Source organism: Alligator mississippiensis, chromosome 9 (genome assembly GCF_030867095.1).
Source record: "Alligator mississippiensis isolate rAllMis1 chromosome 9, rAllMis1, whole genome shotgun sequence".
NCBI lineage: Eukaryota > Metazoa > Chordata > Crocodylia > Alligatoridae > Alligator > Alligator mississippiensis.
The window spans coordinates 50,720,215-50,742,898 of record NC_081832.1 but is presented as its reverse complement, the minus strand read 5'-3'; the positions used below and the strand labels follow the sequence as shown (position 1 = coordinate 50,742,898).

The 22,684-nt window shown below is 41.7% G+C and overlaps 1 protein-coding gene across 4 annotated transcripts in view; it reads right to left on the bottom strand.

Moving 5' to 3' along the window:
* The window catches only part of SLIT3 (slit guidance ligand 3), a 964,832-nt gene that overhangs the window by 920,310 nt on the left and 21,838 nt on the right, over positions 1-22,684 (bottom strand). For 3 of the 4 annotated variants that reach the window (XM_019487139.2, XM_019487141.2, XM_019487140.2), the window contains exons 2-3: positions 13,474-13,545; positions 8,144-8,215 (exon numbers count right to left, since the gene is read on the bottom strand). In XM_019487139.2, coding sequence (XP_019342684.1) covers positions 8,144-8,215; positions 13,474-13,545 — 144 coding nt within the window. Of the gene's footprint in view, positions 1-6,333; positions 6,434-8,143; positions 8,216-13,473; positions 13,546-22,684 lie in introns of those variants that run through there. The other variant, XM_059733457.1, reaches the window with a different exon arrangement.

Genomic DNA, 22,684 nt, shown 5'->3' with positions numbered 1-22,684 from the left:
AGTCAGGCACTGATGAGAAGGCAGGAATCCTACAAGGGAACAGTATTACTAGCTACCCTGATCCAGGAGCCAGGGTGACACCCAGGTCAAGCATCTGGACAGGCTTGCAGGTGGCATCTGGGTAGTCCTGCTGGCAATCACAGGGAAAAGTCCATAGGAGTATGGTAACTGAGTCTCATAGTGCCAGCAATCACTGCACCAAACTGTCCCCCCCCCCCACCCAGTGCCAATTCACAGCCCAGTCTGGTTCCCAGACAGTGGCTCCCTGCCCCAACCCTGCAAAACAACTTTCCTTCTCCCCCAAAAAGATGACTGCTGCATCAATAACCCCCCCCCCCCCCCATCAAGACGGCAATCTTGGGCATCATTTCATCGTAACAGAGCCAAATATAGTGCTTATCACTATATTTGGTGATAAGCACCAAATATAGTGCTTATCAGCTACGCCAAAGGAAGAAACCCCTTCCAGGACTCAGAAACCTCCTGAGGGACCATCTCCTGCAATATGAGAAAGGCACGCAGGGCAGGGGTCCCTAGCAATAGTGGTAAATGTCATCCCTGTAGTGCCAACTGACTTGTACCATGCAAACATTGAGAAAAAAAACACTGCTCCCGTAAAGGCAAGTTGGTTGGGGACAGGGGATGCACTGAGAGCTCCCTTCTGTAATGAAAGTGGGGGCCTGAAAGCTCTGCTGGTGTCCCATGAGCAGATAGCCCCTGTCCGGTCCTGGGAACACTGGAATACATGCTGTGCCTCCTCTTCCCAGGCCTCACAAAAGACTCCCACCCAGTCTTGCATATATTCTGGAAGATGCAGGTAGCAGCAAGAAGGTGTGGCAGGTACTCTTCATCCTGCCCACCAGCAAGATTCAAGGCACCCAAAGGCACATCCACAATCATGAAGAATCAGATGATAGGACATACATGTAAAGGAACAGAGCTAAGAAAGAGACATCTTTTGAGACTCTTCACACACCAACAAGGATTTGAGTGATTTACTCAAAAGGTTATAAAGTGTTACCTGCATAAATGAGCAAATTAAGTGTGACACAATTAAATAGAAGCTTGATGGGCAATTCACGTTTTTGTAAAACGTATACATTGCTATTTAAACATTTGCTGAGTGAGTAGGGACACATGGGGATTGCCACAAGTCCCTCAGCTGACATAAGTTAATTGCACATTTTGGAAAACAGCACAGGAAAGCCATAGTACATATTTCATGATGCCAGAACATCAGTACCTGTCAAACCTGACAGCAGACATACTGATATTGTTTAAAGGATGCCAATCCCAGCATCAGTATACCTACATGCTCATGGAGCCTCAACTTCAGGACTCTACACAAATGCAGGGTTCACCCACAGGGAGCCAGGGATTGCAGGATCTGGGCCACAGCTGAAGCCCAAAAGAAATTTAAGACAGGCAGGCTATGTACATAAGTTATATTCATGTACATGATCTTCTTGTTTTGGTATCTAGGAATTCAGAGAAAGCAGTATAATACTACGTATTGCTCATGAAAAAGCACAAGAAATGGCTTTGTTTTTCAGATTTGCTGAGGGCCCATTTTGGCCTTGTTCAAATTAAATTGTTGATGGGACTAACATTGCAAGAACTCAGCAATTCTGAAGATTGGGCTTTTAATGAACAATAGCTGTAAAGACATGAAACTTAATCCTGTCTCTTTAATTGGTATGATTAAAACCCAGTCTGCTTGGAAAGATGAACCAAATATATCATATTAAGAAATAACTAGGTTTCCATCTGCAATAACATTTGATTTTCAAGTCTGCCATGCAGCTCCCCACTTCGTGACCTGTATTCAGTGCTTTCTTTACCTATCAGCTTCACATTATCTCAACTACTATGCAGTTTTGTACAAAAGTTTGACACCTGTTAAACAAATGCCTTGACATGTTCCACTCATGTAATAAAAACTAGAATCCATTCAATTACTAAAATTACTTCAGTCTTCACAGGCAAGGTCAGCTCCCAGACTACTGCACCTGGCAGCACAGTTTGGGGAGGAGGTGAGCAGGCAACAGTGATGAAAGAACAGGTTAGGGACTGTTTAGAAAAGCTTGATGTGTACAAGTGCCTGGGGCCAGATGTGATGCACCCAAGGGTGCTGAGGGAGTTGGCTGATGTGACTGCAGAGTCACTGCCCATTAACTTTGAAAAATTTTGGCAGTTGTGTTAGGCCAGTTTACATTGTCCCCAGCCTGTTAAGTTATTGTCTTAAGCAGTGAAGTTATGTTGTTTACGCTGAGTTTGAGCATACTCACTGTGGAGCAGAAACAGAACATTCTGGCCTTATGAACTTGTCACCTGTCATGACATCATGACCCACTTAAAGTAGCTGAGCATGCCCAGGTTGGCAAAAAAAGAGAATTATAGTTTTGGCACAAAAGGCCAGCAGCAGCTCCATGAGGAGATGGACACTGTTGGACAGTTGCCTGGACATAACTGGCTAAGTAAATGATTGACAGCACACTAGCAAATGAGATTGGTCCAATCACACCACGCTGTCAATCATTACAAGAACCATATAAAAGAGTCCAGTGTCTGATTGGGCGTTTGATTGGGGTGCAATTGGTATCCAGCATTCGATTGTGGTTTGCTTGACTGAAGTAACTGGCAATAAGAGGAGAACCCACATTCCTGAGTGAGCACAGTGTTAAGTGGAGCCTGCATATGTTGCAAGTAGCAGAAGGAGAGAAGTCTTTTGATTTTTATCATTTTTACTGGACTGTTATACTTATAATACTGCTTGTTATTGTTCTTATCCATTAATTACATTGGGGGTTTTTTCATTGTACAAATAGTTAGGTGATTAATACATTTTAAATGGTTGTTTAACTACTGGTCTGTTATCATCTATTGCCAATACTTTGTTCAATCAAACCAGGCTGTAGGGGTGGGTGAACTAGAGCTGAAGTGACTGCACTCCCATGTGTGAGAAGTCTTTGGTAGAGGCCATCTGGATAACCGCATGACTTTTGTAGCAAACTGTTCCTGCACACAACAGTTGGGAGAGGTGCTGGATGATTGAAAAAGGGCAAATATAGTGCCTGTCTTTAAGAAAGAGAAGGAGGAGGATCTGGGGAACTACAGACCAGTCAGCCTCACCTCAGTCCCTGGAAAAAAAAAAATCAAGGAGCAGGTCCTCAAGGAATCCCTTTCTAAGCACTTGGAGGAGAAGAAGGTGATTAGGGATAGTCAGCTTGGATTCACCGAGGGCAAATCATGCCTGACCAAACCGATTACTAGGGCTGTGCAAAATTTCACCAGCTGTTTCAATTCAACACTGTTTCAACTCATTTCAAGCTCGACACAGCAAAATTGAATGGAAACAAAGAGCTTCAAAACATGCTTAAAACAAAACGAGGCTAGTCGAAACATTTCAATAGTTTTGAAAGGTTTCGAGTTTTGAAGCAGCCAGCAGCGAGGTGGTGGGAAACAGGGGAGAACCAGGGCTGTGCTCCCAGCAATACCCAGGAGCACAGCTCTGGCTCTCCCTATCTCCCACCAGGCTGCAAGAAGCCGATCACAGCACAGGGGAAGGGAACTGAGCCTGGGTTCAGTTCCCCTCCCAAGCACTGAGATCGGGCTAGGGAAAGGAACAGAGCCCAAGTGTGATGGTTGAGCTGGGGCAGGGGTAGGGAACTCAGCCCAATTGAGCTGAGTTCCTTTCCCAAGCCTGATGGTCCGGCGAAACATTGAAACAGCCTCACTGTTTCGATGAAGCGAAACAGAACAGCTGTTTTGACTTGAAATGAAATTCAAAACAAAACACTGTTCCAGCCAAACCTCCGAACTGAAGTTGAAATGGAACAGTGCCATTTTGCACAGCCCTACTGATTACCTTCTATGATGAGATGCAGGGAGAGATATGCACATGATTTACCTTGACTTTAGCAAGACTTTTGATACTGTCTCCACAACATTCTTGCAAGCAAGCTAAGGAAATACAGGTTGGATGAATGGACTTTAAAGTGGATAGAAATCTGGCTGGATCATTAGGTTCAGAGGGCAGTAATCAATGATTCTGTCTAGCTGACAGCCGGTATCAAGTGGAGTGCACCAGAAGTAGGTCCTGGGGCTGGTTTTGTTCATTATCTTCATTAGCAATCTGAAATATGGGATGGAGTCTACCCTCAGCAAGTTTGCAGATGACACCAAGATGGAGTAGGGCTAGGATTCTGAGAGGATATCCTCCAGATACACTGGAGGGTAGGACTAGGATTCAGAGAGACCTACACAAATTGGAGGATTGGACCAAAAGAAGTGTCATGAGGTTCAACAAGGACAAGTACAACATCCTGCAATTAGGACAGAACAGTCCCATGTACCAGTACAGGCTGAGGATTGACTGCCTAAGCAGCAGCTCTTCAAAGAAAGACCTGGGGGTTACAGTGGACTGTAAGCTGAATATAAGCCAACAGTGTGCCCTTGTTGTGAAGAAAGCTAAAGGCATGCTGGGTTGCATCAGAAGGAGTATTGTCAGTAGACCAAGGGAAGGGATTCTTCCCCTCTATTTTTATCATGGGTGAGGCCACATCAGGAGTTCTGCATCTAGTTTTAGCCCTCCCACTACAGAAAGGATGTGGAGAAATTGGAGAGTCCAGCAGTGGGAAATAAAAATGGTCAGGGGGCTTGGGCACATGGCTTCTGAAGGGAGGCTGAGGGAACTGGGCTTATGTAGTCAGCAGAAGAAAAGACTGAGGGGAGATTTAATAGCAGCCTTCAACTACTGGAATGGTGGTTCCAAAGACAACGGAGCTAGACTGTTCTCAGTGGTGACAGATGACAGAACAAGGAGCAACTGTCTGAAGGTGCAGTAAAGGAAGCTTAAGTTAGATAATAGGAAAACCTCTCCCATGAGGGGGGTAGTAAAGCACCGGAACAGATTACCCGGATAGGTTGTGGACTCTCCATCCTTGGAAGTTTCTAAGACCCAGCTAGACAAAACTTAGCTGGGCTGATATAGAAGGGGATGGCCCTGCTTCGAGCATGGGTTGGACTAGACTTTCCAAGGTCCCTTCCTATCCCAATTTTCTATGATTCTAAGAAAAGCAACTGAAAAAAAACTGTCAACAGTTAGTTGCTGGTACCTATAAGTGGTGCTTATCTATTTATAAGTGGGGAAGATGGACAATACAAGTACTACATTTCACAAAAAAATTCTCCCTATTTTTAGCTAACAAATGATGGCTTTGGTTTGAGATCTAGATACATGCAACATCAAGAGAAGTTAATATCCATTCAAGGTTACAATCGATGCCTTTTAAATAATCAACACTTAAAAAAAAAAAAAAGCTGTATTTCAAGTGTTATTTTGTATAAATTTTGCCAGGAATTTTTTTTTTTTGGTTTTTAAAAGAAGTCTGATCTACTCCAGCTGCTTTGTTAAAAAAAAAAGAGAAAGTAATGATTACTTTTGCATCTACTTTAAGAGATCAGAAGCCAACTGTATAAGCCACTAGCAGTATAAATGATATTTTAGTTCTTATTTAAAATAAATTAAATGGAAAAAGCCAGTTTTAATTCAGCCATCATACTTTTTTGTACTAACATTTTTGCAGTGCTTGACAATAGTTAATAAAATGCTTTTAATATTGCCTAACATGTTGCAATTTAGCCCTTCTAAGTTATGCCAGACTTTCCACAGTTCCTTCTCCAAAGCCCATTGACTAGTTGAAAAAAAAAAAAAAAAAAAATAATAAATTTATAGTCATCTCCTAAAAATGATTTAAACTGAAATACCAAAAAGTTTTGAGTTTCCAAGCCTTCTATCCATAGTGCATTCATTTAGAAAATATTTTAATGACAGGTAATCCTAAAAGAAAAGCAGATATACAGTATGTGTAAATGCCCAAGTTCAAAGTTTTCGGGGGGAGAGGTATTCAGACATCACATACTTTAGCAGTTAAGAGTATCAAATTTCCTTATTTCTGATTTCACAGGATGCTGAATGTATATTTATTATCCAGACATGTTTCCTGAAAAGTAAGTATAAAACACTGAGAAAATCCCTGAGCAACTATCTAGGCCATGTCATTTGACTTTTTCCAAATACTCTTTTTGTTTCTCACTTTAAGGGATTCTTCATCTACCTGAAGATAGGAAGATAAACATAGATAGGAGGAAAACAAAGGTTTTCCCTTCCAGCATGTGTAAGGATTTAAAAAATGTCAAGAATTAGTGCTTAAGTTTTCTTTTCTGAAGAATGCAACATCAAGAAATTTATTTATCAACTCTGCCCAAAGAAGTGCTTAAACATGAAGTACAAAGTCACCATTTCATTATTCTTCTCCTAACAAATCTTACCTTGTAATAGTATTCTGCATTCACTAGTTATCTTTTACTGAGGGAGTATAACTTCGTATTTCCATTCCAATGGAGGTAATCCAAGATAATGTATTCTATTCTGTCATTAGGAGAGTCAATAATGAGTTATTTTGCTGTTAATATTTTTAATTAGAAAATTGGTCTTTTAATTCAAGTTGAATATTGGAATTATGGAGGCATTCTATGATGGCCTAAAACAAAAAAAGTAGCCCAATGCATGGTCAAGTACTACATAACTCTCTGTAACAAACTCTTGAAATTCCTTTAAAAAATGAGTATCTTAAGGATTTCCATAGATTTCATAGATTTTTAGTCAGAAGGGACATTGGTAGATCATCGAGTCCAACCCCCTGCCCTGGGTAGGAAAGTGTGCTGGGGTCAGATGACCCCAGCCAGGTGCTTGTCCAGTCTCCTCTTAAAGACAGGGCCAGCCCACAATTTTGGGGGGGCCCATAGCTTTGGGGCCCCCGACATGAAGGCGGTATTGGCAGCAGGGGGGTGACAAGCACAGAGTTTCTAACTATTATGTTGGTCTAATAAAAGATATCACATGCACACAGATCACCCCCGCCCTACAGACAGCCCTCCGCCCTCTCCACCTCTCACCCCCCGTACCCCATTTAGATCACAGGTGGGCAAAATGTGACCCACCAAGGAATTTTATTCAGCCTGCTGTGGGTCCTTTTGCCCTGCCTGGCCCAGGCACAGGGGGCAAGCTGGGCTGTGGTGCATGGGGCCAGTTCCACCATTGCCAGGTGTACAGCAGGGCTGAGGCAATACGGTGGCTGGATTCAGCTTCTCACCAGCCCCAGTGGCAGCAAGTCCTTCTGGGTTCTGCTGTCAGTGTCACCACTACCAGTGAATCCAGCCCCACTATCCAGGCACCCAGCCCATCCACCCTGCACCCACCACTGGGAACACCAGTCAGAGCAGGTGGGCAGGGTCTCCATGGAGACCAGCCTAGGATCCCCATGGGCAGGGCACATTTGGCTGAGCAGATGGGCTGGGGCCATGGGTGGGCATGACCAGGGCCACGATCACAGGATAGAATCAATTGCAACCCCCCACCCCGTGCCAGGTCAGTACACCAGTGCTGGGTCAGATCAGCAGCCCCACCCTTCTCCCCCCGCAACAGCTCACCAAAATTCCTTAAGTGGCCCTCCAGACCAAATAATTGCTCACCCCTGATTTAGATGGCTATTTTCCCATACTATGCCTTAATACACACTGATAACATATACACCCACAATCCTATAACAGTCAACAACAATGGAACTTGGAGTAAATTTATTATTTTCAGATGCACGAGCAGACCTGTTAGGTAGCATCAGTGGCCCTGCATATAATAGATGTAACATTAAAAGATTAAGACCTAGACAGTGATGTAATGTGAACGTGGGGAACATTTATACAACTGCAGCATCCATTACAAAGGTAACAAGGTCTACCAAATTCAACCAATAATGACTAGTATACTAAAAAGAAATGTCACCCTGATAACATCAGACAATAAACTGAAATTTAGACTGGCATCTTATGAGCTTGAATAAACAATTGTGAAATTTCAAGTATGCTAGGAAAATGAAAACAATTATTAATTATTTCAAGTTACAAAAAACAATGCCAATTATGTTTAATACAGTCTCCAACTAGTTATGGCAAGTCCACAGCCATAGTTTCTCTGAAGACCTGTTCAAATTATAGTTTTACAATATTAAAAATAAGCTTTAAAAATATTAAAGAAGTTAGAAGACTTCAGATTTTGTGAGAAGAAAAGAAGTACACTTACAGCCGTTCAAGTTGCTTTAGATCCTGAAAAGCTCCACGTTCTATCACACTGATTTGATTTTCTTCCAAATGCCTGTGATAACAGAAATATCGAATGTTAATCATAAGACTAGAATAAAATATTATCTAGATAGATAGTTCTCTCATTTCTTTTCATGTTTTTTTTAAAGTAAAGTTCACAGCAAATAGCAATTACAGTAAAAGTGACAGTTATAAAAGATACCTCTACAGACTACAACTATTCGGTATCTTTCCATGATCACTTCTACCACTGTCAGAAGAGAGAAATTTAAGGTCTAGAAAGCACAAAAACTGCTAAATTTTACATGGCTGCATACTGTATTAGAAATGATAAGTGTTTTTAAATTTTTATAATCCAAACCAATTAATATTTTGTAATGGGTTTGTTTATACGCCCAATTCTGCCACCCCTACTTCATTAATTTATATATTCTATATAAGGATAGAGGAATGAGGCCTGCAATTGACATCAGGAGATTAATGCAAGGCAAAGAATCAAAAACAAGCATTAGGACTACTTGTACACTGCATCTGAACAAGTTTTCAGTCTTGGCTAGAAGTGGCTTATAAGTTAGTTGATTCCCACCGGTCTGAACTTCTAAAGCATGCAAATATCCAGCAGCTTGTGGCTACTGAAAGCAGTCTATCTGCAGTATGAGTTACTGAAAAAGGTGCCAAACAAAGGGCTGAACTCCTGTTTTCCCCACCATGTCTCCCACTAACTTCAACAAGACTGCAGAGAGGTGGAGGTACTAGACAACACTGGATACAGAACAGAAGTGGATATGGGGAACAGCCAGACTCCCAGTACAGAAGCAGTCCCTCAGTAAGACCTGAAGAAAGAGCACAGAAGCCAGTGGATCCTTTAAGCCAACTTCCTGGCTTGTTTTTGTGCTCCAAAAGTAGCTCCCCTGGCAGGGTATCCATTTCTTTGCTCCCACAGGAATGCTCAAGGCAGTAATAGATCTTAACTTCTCTCCTGTCACATGGATCTACCGGGGAAGTGAAAGGAAATAAATAAAGTCTATGATACCTGGGCAAAAAAGGACTATAAGCAATAATTGAAGCTCTAACCACTATCCTACTGCTAGCAGCTGTCCCTCTTCACCTAGCCCATCTCAGGATAATTCAAATAATTAGGAGGTGGATCTTGGAAAGAGACAGTCGACAAATAGGTAACTAAAGAGATAGCGGTTGAATAGCAACAATGAGACTGCATGTTATAGGCAGGCAAAAATCAAGGTCTGACACCAGGTCTAGATGGAGCAAACCATAAGGGAGAGGGGGGAAAAAAGACTGAATGAGTAAGAGGAACAAAGGCAAAATTACAGGAGTAGGTGAACAAGTACTTGCAAAGAATGTTTTTTTTCACCCATGCTGGCAGTACAGGGAGCAGATTCCTGTGCTGGATGATGATTCTTTATACTCCTTACAAATACCAAAACTGCATACTTTCTCCTTTAATATCCCCAAAGGAAGGTTTGTTTCCAAGTATATATCATATGAAGAGCAGCAGAAGAAAAGAGCCAAATCATGAAGTGAACCAAGTAGGACAAGGAGCCAGAACTGGAAAGAAGCAAACAAAAGGAAAAAAAAACACCCCAAAAAACTGGAAAATGATGGAAAACCTGTAGACAGGCTAAGAGTAGGGCTTCATAGGGTGCAAACAAGAGTTCACTACACCTGGTACAGCTGTAGGTGGCTTACTTTAAAATACCTACACTTAGATTGGGAGCAGGCAAGTGTAGGAACATGCCACTGCCAAGAGCCATTTGCTTCTCCCTGGAGCCATGCAAGGAACCCAGGGTGGTAGGAGGGGCAGGAGGCATCAGAGGGGGTTAGTGGATCTGCAGTGAGTTTGGCAGGGGCTGTTGGGTCTGCAGGAGAAGAAAAGGGGAATGAAAGCAGCCCAGTCAGGGTTTGAAGGGCAGAGTAGGTGCAAGGAATAGCAGAGCCCCAAGGCTGGGGCAAGCAGATAGGCTTTCCCAGCCCTAGGGCTGCACTGCAAATACACACAGGTGTTCAAGACATTGTATTAACCCTATTTCCATCTAAATTAGTGCACCTACTCAGATGCCCTAACTTAACCCTAGTTGGGTTGATCTAAATTTAATACCTGTACATACCCATAAAAATCACAGAAATGCAAGAAAGACCTAAAAGTGCCCAAGAAACTGAGGAAGGGAGGCAGGGGAACAACAGAAACCCCAGGATGTTACTGTTATGACAAAGAGAGGCACAGTAACCAGAAATAGAAGGAGGAGTTGGAGATCATGGACTAGGCTCATGTAGGTGTCACATACCAATGCTACACATAGGAAGGCTGCAAACCAAAAGTTAAGGCACAGCTTCAGTGTATATTCATTTTAAAAAGTTTCTCTCTCCAGCAGGTTCAGTAGTATCTCCCATGCAAGTCAACAAAACCAACTGTTCCCTCATATAGATGCTTATAGACTGACTAAGCCCTGAACCTTCTTGGTGTTAAAAGAAAGTAGACAGAACTGGATGCCACGGGGTACTAAGCCCTCCGATTCTGATCCACCAAAGCAAACAAGAACGTTATAAAAGCAAGCATATATTCTTTCCTTGCGGTTAGTCAGCCTTTGTATGAGCTCCAGTGCACACTTAATTGCAGCCAGACCATTCAGGCCTTGAAGTATCCAGTTTGAGCTACTGCCATCCATCTTTCACAATATTAATGTTACAATACACAGAAGAATTCTTGGAATAAAACTAAATATGATGCCTCTCTAACTTACGGAACCATGGAAAAACCCACGGAAACTACTTCATTTTTCTTTAGAAATGCTGCTTTTCGAAGTTCTTCTTTCATCTTCAGCAGTGATATTTAACCTTGCAGCCCTTAAAGCAACAAGAATTCCTACTGTTTGCAACAGACGTTATGGAAATGGGAATAATGATGGAGAAAAATCTGATATGTAGTCTTCCTACTTTTAAGATAGATTAGTGTCTATATAAAAGTCTTACTGAAAAGATACTTGAAATTTTATTTTGCCTAATAGTTTTTTTTATGAAAATATACATGTTCTTAAACTCAATTTGGTAAAGCTAGTTTTCCTTATATATTTGAATAATAGACCAGGATAAAATACACGCAGTCTACTGTTGGTGCCAGACACCAAGTTGGCTCTGATTCTGCATCTAAACAGATCTCACAACTTTTATGGGTTTACTGTACTAAATAAATACTAGTCAATGAAATGGCTGCACAATCACATCAGATACAGATGAATTTTTTGCTCTATAGCTTACAGCTAATGAAATATGACCATTCAAATAGTAATCCAATTGAAGTGATGCAACAGTCAAATGAAGTAACTATACATATAAGTAACATTGATTTTGTCAGATTGTAACTACATTACAGGAATGGTACCATTTAGCCAGTATGTAGATAGTACTCAAAGAAAAAAGAAAACCAGTTATCGACAATCATACTACAATGTTGGTATCATTTTGAGAGAGATCCTATAGTAATACTGAAAGCTGGGATACATACCAATGACTCCAGTCTATTAGTTTTATCCTATGGGGAAGCACACAACACTATTGGGGAAGGAAGTAGTAGTTGTAGTACAGTATGAATCTCTGGTGCACTTTTTGAAGGAACAGAAGACAACATTTGCATTTTCATTATGTTAGTATTCAATACCGTTCATTAGTTTGCAATGTTAGAAAAATCAATGCAACAGATACATGATTTGCGTGATATAGGATGAAGTTTTAAAATAATGGAATAAAAACTGCTATCAGCCTTTTAAGTTAGTTGTAGAGGACAAGTATATGAAATTGGAAGACTTATTTCTTTTCACTTTTGGTTTATACATGCACCACTGACTGCTGCTTGTTCAGGTAAACAGGGAAATAGTAACTTTACCCTCCTGCAGCCGTCCTCCCCCATAACACCTTTCTTACCTTCCTTTTTGGAAACTTCTGATCTGGATAAAAACTTTAGCACTTCAGTCCCCAGTATTAGATTAACCTGAAACCTATCCAAACAATTTGGATTTAGTTCTGCAAAATTTGGCTAGGAAGCCTTGGAAAAAAAATAATGCCCATTAAAATCTTAAACGTTTCCCAATTTTACTGAAAAGCTTGGACATACTACAAAAAGAGAGTCATGTTTTCAATCAGTTTGTTCCAGTCAAAAGGCAGAGGCAGAAAGCTAATAAACTGAAATAAACTTTATGAAAATCCAAGAACTAAAGAGTATTTTCCCCATTCAAAGCTAATGATACTTTGACAGTGTGTGACTTACTGCTACTAAGCACTCTTCCAGTCTCACCCAAACCACCTCTGACAACCCTGCTGCCACAACTGAAAAGACCAACAATACTGAAACAACAGACTGGACACCTCCCACCAGATGCACTACTACATCAACTATTTCAGGAAGAAAGCTCACAGTAATATTCTCAACAAAAGCCAGGACCACAACAAGCTTTCTCCTTCAGAGAAAAGCTAGACAGTCCCTAAGATCCAATACTGAAATAGTAATCAAACTACTGAACAAAGGTGGAACTATAGTCATCCTCAACCATCAAGACAACAGACAACTCACTGACACTAAATATTATAATGAACTTGGGGAGGACCAGAATTATACCAGCATTTGCTCCGGAACTGGAAAAATATAATCAAATCCTTCCCACACCAGCTTCAGGAAAAACTACTTCCACTTATCCCCCAGTCTCCCACCTACCCCAGGAAATTTCTTTGTTTCCAAAGATTCACAAGTAAGGTTACAGTTGATAGTGGGAACCTGAACTGTTATAAACTGATCAGGTAATAGCCATGACTACGGTTTTTATCATAAGTATTTGGCCAGGAGCTTTGGACTGCTTTCTTTAGATGTGAACTTTATAATTGTCAAGTATTCCATAGTCGCCCTTTCCACATGTAGTCATCTCTGTAAACAATTCAGAAACTCAAAGCACCAAAGATAGCTCAGAGATAAATTGATTTAATTAATTTACAAAGCATTCTAGAGTAGAAGAACAGCTTTTACCATAAATGCTTATTTAAATAAAAGCAAGAAACAACCAAAGAAATAGCACTGAATCTAAGTTTAGATGTAAATTTTCTCTACAGTATAGCATGGGGTCAAAATTAATGTTTTTGGGGGGGGGGGTTTAATGTTTCAGTGAAGTTGTGTAGTTACCCATTATAGACTATGTATACAGAAGACAAAAATAGAATAAATTATCACTATGTATCATTTCAGGTGCTTATATTTTGAAGACTAAAAGTCTACAAAATATTTTCATGTAAACTTAGTCTGATACTCACAAAACACGGAGGTTCTTCAGCCCAGAAAAGTCTGTCTTAGCAATTCTTGTGATATTATTTTTTTCTAAATCACTGCAAATAGAAATAAACAGAAAATTTGTTATTAGAGTAGAAATCAAAAATGCAGTTAAGACAAAGTAAACTGTAAAATCAGAAACTTGTTTATCATCTCCCCAAGCTAGACAAACTATTTTTTCAGTTATAATTTGAATAGGTAAATAACAAATCAAATGCATTTTGGTCTCACCCTGCTTCTCCCTTATATCAAGTGCTTTTTCCCTTCATTTTTAGAGATGGGAATACAATGAGATTTGAGTTCCTAACCCTTAAGGTTGGGATTTCTAAGGAAATCCAAGTGGTTTGAAGAATAGTCAGTCACTATACTACAACTGAACTAAATGCCTGGGTATTCCAGACAGCTCTAGTAGTGTGCTGGGCCTCCTCATCAAGCTGTAGGACACGTAGGGGTGGGATACCATGGAACCAGCCCAGGTATGAAGTCACAGCAGGTGCCAAAACAGCAGCCTCCAAGGAACCCAAACTGTCACAGTAACTGCTACTCTTGTACAAGGAGACAAGCGCCCACACCTTGCATGTGCCCACACCCCGCAGCCTATCCAGAGCCCTAAATTCTCTAGTTATGCATTTGTCAGCAAGAACAGCCCTGCACATCCATTAAACACCAACAGTACTCCAGTTCATGACAAAACAATATACTGCACAGGCAATACTAAATAAGTACTTGTAAGTACAATACTAATTAAGAAAGATATGCTGGGACTAGCAGAATGGAATGGAAAGGTTAGGTTCAAATTTGATTAGAGAAACCTGGTCACTACTCATGCATGAGGAGCAATCTTGCCAAGCAAAGCCATCACTTAGGTATCCCTGGACTCTTCAGCTATGGCAACTTCATCTCTTGGCAGATGACAAAACAGCAGATGACCTGAAAAAGATCCTGCCACCAGGCTGTGGATGGGCTTGCTCTGGAAAGTCTCATACTTTGTCTGTTCCTCCAAACCCATTACTAAGTTCTTTGCCAGACAGTTCCTGTGTCCTCAATTACATCCCAATGTTTTAGACCCTAAATACCTGCTCATGGATCTCTCTATAGTAGACAAATGAGAAGTCGTTGCCTCTAACCTTCTGTTTCAGCCTCAAAGGCTATTCTCAGCAAGTCGCATCCCTTTCTGTTCAAGCAACATGGATTTAGCAATGGGATAATATAGGGAACCTGGTAAAACTGCACCTTGGAAGTGCTTTTCCTCTAATTCATTCTGAACGTTAAGGAGAAACAATTAATCTTTTACATTAAAAGGCATCCTTTTCTTGGAATACAATTTCTTCTCTTTACTTCAGTAACAAAGTTAAAGTCTATACAAAAAGTCCTAATCTACAAGATTAAGTCAAGATAGTCATCTTTAAAATGTTGCAACTTTAAACAAAAAATGATGTTTTATTAATTTTACCTTCTTATCTTTAAAGTTTGTATTTTCAAGCATTATTATGGCACACCAAGGGCTATAAGAAATAGCTCAAAATTCACAAAATTATAAGGCTCCAGAAGGTCAGACTTTAATGTGTGAAAACTAAATATCAGTCTGCAACATTAAGAAACCAATCATTTCATTGGAAAAATAGTTTGAGTATTTCTTTAACTACAGAGATACAAGTCAGTGTGGAGGTGGTAACTGGGAATGTCCTAACAGCAATTATTTACTGACCATTATTCGTAGAGAAGTAAAGCTGGAAGGGTCCACAATAGATCATCTAGTCCAACTGGGGATCAAACCTGTGACCTTGGTGATATTAGTACCATGCTACTAAAAGACATCACATTACAACTTCACGACCAGGGATCCGGGTTTTCTGTTCACCACAGAAAAATGAATATTTTCTCATTTTGAGCAGAAAAATGTGGATTTTTTTCTTTAAAAGAGAAAAACCATGAGAAATGGTGGGTTTCCCTTGCAGGCTGGCTGAGTTCCAGCCTGCAAGAGGCTGGGGGTGCAGGAGGAAGGTAATCAGGCAGGGGGCACTATAGATATGTGCATGCAGACACATGCATGTGGCAGCCAGGCAGCATGGACAGCAGCTCCCCACTGGTAAGACTAGAGGGGTGGGTAATTGAGGCCCCCACAGGGAGGGAGTTGGGCAGGGCTGGAGCTGGAGGCACTACCCAGCTGGGGTGGCACATGGGGGCCCAAGGCCAGAATGCACAGCTGCAGAGCCTGGCTGGGGAGTGGGATGGAGCTGTGGGCAGCTTATCCAGGGGCTGACAGGGGTGCTGGCTCCACGCCACTGTGCACACTGCCCTGGGGAGATATGGCTTGCACATGCCCCCCAGGTATGTGCAGGGGTGAGGGCAGATGCAGGCTGCCTGCTGTGGTATTAGGGCTCCCTGCACTGCTGCCCTCCCTTTCGGGCCTCCATGGTCCAGCGGGAGGAACCTGGCACAGCAGAGCAGGGTGAGGAGGCTTGGTGCCACTGCTGGCAGCCCCACGCTGCCATGGCAAGGAGCCCCCTTCCCCTGCAGTAGCAGGGGGTATGGCAACACAGTTTGTGCCCCCTACTGTTGCTAGGTGGGCAAGGGGTGCCTTGCCATGGTGCTGTGGGGCTCCCAGTGGTGACACTAAGTCTCCCTGCCCTGTTCTGCCCTCCTGCACCAGGTTTTGCCTGCTGAGTCAGAGGCCTCGGGGGGGGGGGGGGGGGGGAGGAGCAGCAGGGTGGGAAGCCCCAAGGCCACAGCAGGTAGCCTGCATCCTCCCCACCTGTGGGCTCCACTCCAGCAGTGCAGCCCGGGAGGGAAGGGGATCTGGGCTCTGCACCCTGCTTGGGTCACAACAGATGCTGCTTCCCAGGGACAGCAGCTGGGACTTGGGTGCTGTGGACACAGATCCCTGGCCCTGCCCCACCTCCAGCAGGGCTAGCAGGGTCAAGGAGCTGTGAGTGGGGAGTGAGGGGCAATGGTGTGTGCAAGGCACTGGCATATCAGGGCTGCTCAGTGCCACAACACAGTGGAAAGAGACAGCCACAGCTGGACCCAGGTCCTGGTAAACAGAGGGAGCAGGAAGGGCTCTGATTTTCTATAATAAACCCCCCAGAAATCAAATGCCAAAATATATAGGGATTTAGAACTTATTTTAATTATAGTGATTGAGGCTTCCAAATTGCTTAAAAATAGTAAATATATCCATAAAATATTGTGTTCAACTGATACACACACACACACACACACACACACACAGAGTAATGTTTCATTTTAAACATGGGAAAATGTAAAAGGGGGGGTGTTACTCAGTAATTTGGGATTTTTAAACACACAAAACCAGGATCCCCGTTTATCACAACAAATCCCCAAAGGATTAGGAGTAAAATTCATTAAAAGAGGTGTTTACTATAATGCAGCTTGTCCTTTTGCTGCTTTACAATAAAAATGGTTTATCCTGTTGGAATTGTTCAGAGTAGGCATTTGCTATAATCAGGACTCATTAGTTGTACTGTATATTCACAACCCAGGACCAACCTTTCAGTGTGTATGTAGTAGCACTGTGTTCACAACATGAAAAATTAAGTGTTAGTGTTGAGAAAGTTCTAATGATCTACCTCACTGAACATATCTCTTGAAAGTTATTCATATGGCATTTGCAGAGGAAAAGAGATGCCACTGGCACTGTTCTCAGCAACTTCCTATCCTACGCACAGATGCCACACAAGCCATCTGGTATGGATGCCTGTTATGCTGAACCTTGTTCACCCCACTCTGGGCCTTATTAGTAGCATAAATCTAAAGTAAAAGGAGAGAGATAAGTTGCAATGTGTTTCTCAAGTGTGCAGACAGACTCCTCCATTATATTTCCATTTTATTTTCAAGATAAGGACATACGTTTCTTGTTCTGTGGCCATGAACTGATATTTATTTAAAGCACTCACTAGAATTTCTGCCATAGCAAACTTCTCCGCTTTCTAGTCCAAATCATAATCACTCCCAAAAGACAATTATGTAATGTAAAATAATTTTTTTTTACTTTTTAAGGTTTTATGGAGTGCTTCATGTCCACCAAAAGCAAAGAAAGTTCGTAACAAATTCTACTCTTTCTTTTGCTACTCCAAACCTCACATTGTTTAGATAACTAAGCGACATAGTGATGACACACTGGAAGGTTATAAACTAACTATGGGTTTTCAGTGATATTAACTAAAAGCAAAGAATGCCTTTAAAAGATTTGACTTTTAACAACTCACTTTTAGTACTTTTTTTTTTTTTTTTTTTTACATATGAGCTTTCTATGCATCATTGTAAAATACAATATTTTTTAAAAGACTGATTAAAAGGTTTACCGTCAACACTGAAAGCCTTAAACAAGGAATGCAGTTTGGAATTAGACCCACATACTACCTGACCTACCAAAAATTACATCATCCTTTTGCTGGAGATCTTTATTGTGAATGCTAAATATCAGGAATCATATCCATGAAGCACATGGATTACTGAAGACAAATGAAAGATCTACTGCTATTCAAAAAAAAAAAAAATCTTTAAAAACAGGATATTAGTTATTTAAAAGTATTGTACTAGGTGGCCCATATAATACACTCTATTTATTTCTGACCTGAAACCATATTCCTTGGTAATCGGAGGAAAAGATGCACTGAAATTCTCAAATTGTGCTGGCTCCAGTATCAAGAATCGAAGTACTCTACTGCCAAACTGAGAAACATCATCTAAAACACAGACATGGTATCTTCAAATAAAGAATCCATACCTTCCTGCTCCAAAAGTAGGGTTTTTTGTTTGTTTGGTTTTTTTTACAGCAAAGGTTGTGGATATGAAGGCATTGTATCAGTTGCCTTCAGAATCATTTCATTTTTAGTTTTTACTATGGTTTTAGGGTTTGTTTTTTACAGCAAAACTCTATAGGAAGACAAGCTCCAGGTTGCAGATTCAAATTTCAGCTACATCTTTCTTTTTCAAGATATAGCTTGAAAGAAAGTAGAATAAATTTAGGCTGCTTTCAAATCCTTCTTTTCAAAGTTATGGTAATTTTCTCTTATTAACCAGCAACAGTTTATTCTCTTCTCCAACCTCAATCTCCTCTCCTTTAGACACTGATCTCAGTCCATTACCAACTGCAGAAGAACTCTGCACCCAGGTTCAACTTTTCTGGTGGAAAAAGAACAGATTAAAACCCCATCTTCCAAAGCAGTGATTCTCAAACAGAGTTGCCATAACACCCTGGGGTGCCATGAAACCCTTTTGGAGGTGCTGCAGTGCAGATACCACCACTCTAGCCAGGTAAAAAAGTGTCCCTTGTGTCTCATGGACAGTCAAACTGGGACAGGCCGTGGAATACACGTGTTCCTGCCTCCAGCAGGGTTACGTGATAAGGAAGGAGCACCAATTCTTGCCTCAGCCCTTCCCAGTCTAACACACACACACACACACACACACACTCTTCTCTGTGAAACAGATGGATGGGACAGTTATACCTGTCCCGCATGTCTGTTTTCTGAAAGACGTGGTGTAAGGTTGCACTGGGAATGGAAGGTACCTACTCCCATCTGCTTTAGGCCTATCAGAAAACCTTACTGGATGCAAAAGCACACATTCATGTCCCAAACCTTCCTGGTACACAAGGTGTGTGGGGCACTTTCATCTGGTAGTATTAGCATTACCCTAGTTGAGAACTAGTGTATTTGACCTAGGGCATTCAGAAATAAAATTACTCCAACCACAAGAGAGGGTAAGAGTGCTGGCATGCTGGCCAACACTGAATAAATTTGGAACAAAGTAAAGCTATGAAGTAGATGCTATCAGTAGATTCAACATAAAAAATTCAGCTGGATTCTAATGAGCACATCTAATACATTCACACCTCATAGGGACCACTGAGGTAAGCTGAGCAGCACAACACTGGTTCTCAAAGGTACTGCCAAATTCAAAAGAAGTTGTGGGGAGCGCTCTGAATCTAAAAAAAGTTGAGAACCAATGTCCTAGGTGAACCTTCCATTTTCTGCCATAAGCCAAAGAGGACCTGGCTCTCCACCACAAATAACAGTAAGACCTCTTCCACCAATTGTCTCAATCAATTAAATTGTGTTACTTCAAGTCACTATTTGGCTTCATACACTAGTGGTTTACTATTGGTGTTTGTGAGAAAGTAACATTTTAGGTTTCCTTTTATACAAAGCTTAGTGGTTGACTATGGGATGACCTGGTGACCAACTTAAACAGAGGGCAGCCTGGGTGATAGTAACTATGAAACCATTATGTTCATGGTCTGGTCACAAGGCAGTCAAATCGGATATCAGGCTTGAAGTTTTGGACTTCAAAAATGCAAACTTCAACAAGCTCAGGTCACTAGTAGGGAATGTGCTGCAGAATCAGGGACCGAAGGCAAAATGAATGCATGAAGGGTGGTTGTTCCTAAAGGACACAATCCTTAAAGCACAAAGGAAGTCCATTCCCATGTGGAGAAAATGTAGCAAAAGGGCTGGGAAGCCCTCTTGGTTAAACATGGATATCATGGCCCTCTTAGGAAAGAAGAAAGAGGAGTACAGTCAATGGAAGCTAGAAACAGCCCCCAAAGAAGACTATATAGCAATGGCCCACACTTTTAGGAACCAGATTAGAAAAACTAAGGCAACAACTGAACTAAAATTAGCAATGGGAATCAAGGACAACAAGAAGTCCTTCTTTAGGTATGTAGGGAACAGGAGGAAAACTAATGGGAGTGTGGGGCATTGCTCAACAACTCAGGACAGCTAGTCACCAGCAGTCAGGAGAAAATTGAACTCCTGAATGACTACTTTGCTTCAGTCTTTCACTGGGCCAAGGGGAAAAAATCATGCCAGCTAGGGTACAGAATGAGCAGGGTTCAAATGACAGCCTTCATACTATTGCTGTAGAACTGGTGTGTGATTAATTAAAGAAACTGGATGTATATAAAGTCAGCAGGACCGGAAAAACTTCATCCAAGACTGCTGAAGGAGTTGGCCAAAGTAATCGCAGAACCCTTGGCGAATCTCTTCCAAAACTTGTGGAACTTTGGGAAGGTCCCCAAGGATTGGAAGAGGGTCAATGTTGTGCCCATCTTCAGAAAGGGGGGGAGGGAGGACCCTAGTAACTATAGGCCAATTAGCCTAACTTTTATTCCAGGGAAAAATCCTGGAAAAATTCATGAAGGAGTCTATGTGTGATAGGCTTGCAGAAGGTAGGATTCTGAACAGCCAGCATGGCTTCATCGCAGGCAGGTTTTGTCTTATCAACCTCATCTCTTTTTATGATCAGGTCACTCACCACCTGGATAGAGAGAGGACATTGACCTTATATACCTCAACTTTCAAAAAGCTTTCAATCTGGTATCCAGCAATGTTCTCATGAGAAAATTAGAAGACTGTAGGCTTAATTGCGAGAGTCAGGTGGGTAGGAAACTAGCCGCAGGGTAGGACCCAGACAGTTCTAATGAACGGATCTGTGTCATCTTGGCGGGAAGTGGCCAGTGGTGTCCCACAGGGGTCCATGCTTGGTCCAGTGCTATTCAACATCTTTATCAATGATTTGGATATGGGGGTGAAGAGTTCACTGGCCAAGTTCACAGACAACACCAAGTTATGGGGAAGCATGGTCATGCTTGAAGAAAGGCTGCAGATATAGGCAGACCTAGACACGCTGACAAGTTGGGCAGACCGGAACCAGACAAAGTTCAACGTCGAGAAATGAAAAGTGGTCCACCTAGGGAGGAACAATCCCCTATACACCTACAGGCTTGGCAACACCAACCTCACCAGGACTATGAATGAAAGAGACCTGGGGGTATTAATAAGACCACAGTGTGAACATGAGCCTGCAATTTGATGCTGCAGCCAAGCAGGGCTAACAATACCCTGGCATGCATCAATTGATGCATCCCCAGCAAAACCAAGGAAGTGATTCTCCAACTCTACTCTGCATTGGTGAGACCACAGCTAGAGTACTGCATCCAGTTCTGAGCACCACGCTTTAACAAGGATGTGGTAAAGCTTGAGAGAGTTCAGAGAAGGGCCACCCATATGATCAAAGACTTGTGCAGCAAGCCATACAAGGAAAGGCTGAGGGATCTGGGACCCTTCAGCCTGAAAAAAGGCTGAGAGGGGACTTAGTAGCAGCTTACTACTACAGAGGTGTACATGAAGGGCTTGGTGAGCAACTGTTCACCAGGGCACCCTTAGGGAAAACTAGGAGTAATGGTCACAAACTCCTAGAAGACTGTTTCAGGCTCAACATTAAGAAAAACTACTTCACAACTAGGGTGTCCAGACTGTGGAATAAACTCCCTCAAGAGGTGGTGCAATTGCCTACCCTGGAAATCTTCAAGGAGACTGGATGGTCACCTTGCTGGGGTCACCTGACATCAGTTGTCTTTCCTGCTGGGTGCAGGGGTCTGGACCCGACGATGCTCTGAGGTCCCTTCCAGCCTTACAATCTATGAATTAGTTTGGTTCCAGCTACAAAAAAATCTAACTGTTCATGTCTAATCTACATTGGGTTTCAGATATATCAATTTGAACCAGAACTGGTACAGACTTTTCATGAATATGAAATAGTAATTCTTTACATCATATTTTCCTAAGACATTTGGAAACCAAGTCTAAAAATTGTTTAAATGTATTGCTAAAATTACCTCCACTGTTTAAAAAAAGGCTCACACAAGAACTTGTTGTAGACAATATTCAATGCAGCAAACAAGTCCTGCATCTTGCCTGGCATTTGGGGCTGTCATATTAAGTTTTACCCCTGATGTACATAAGAGCCCTGTTCCTACTGTGTGGTGTTAGTTGTTCAAAGAACGTTATCCCAAGGAACACAGAAGAGAGAGAAGCTGGAAGGTGAGTGTATAGCTCTTCTGTCTTAGTTTTCAAGTATTTCTGTTACCACGATTCACCCATACAAAGAGGAAAACAAAATGAACTTGTGACCTCCCCCCACAACAGTTTTAGTAAAACTAATGTTCTTATAACTCTCTAGTCAATTTATTTTTCTTTTGGCATATAACTTAAGCAAGGAAAAATAAAGAACTATTAACTTCTTAACATAGGTATAGTGGCAGCTTTAAGAATATAGGAATAAACAGACAATGGAATGTAATTATTTCAGCTGGAATATAAACATGGATTGCAATGGTATGGAAGGTATACTTTGTATAAACATCAATAAAGTGAATTCAAGCTA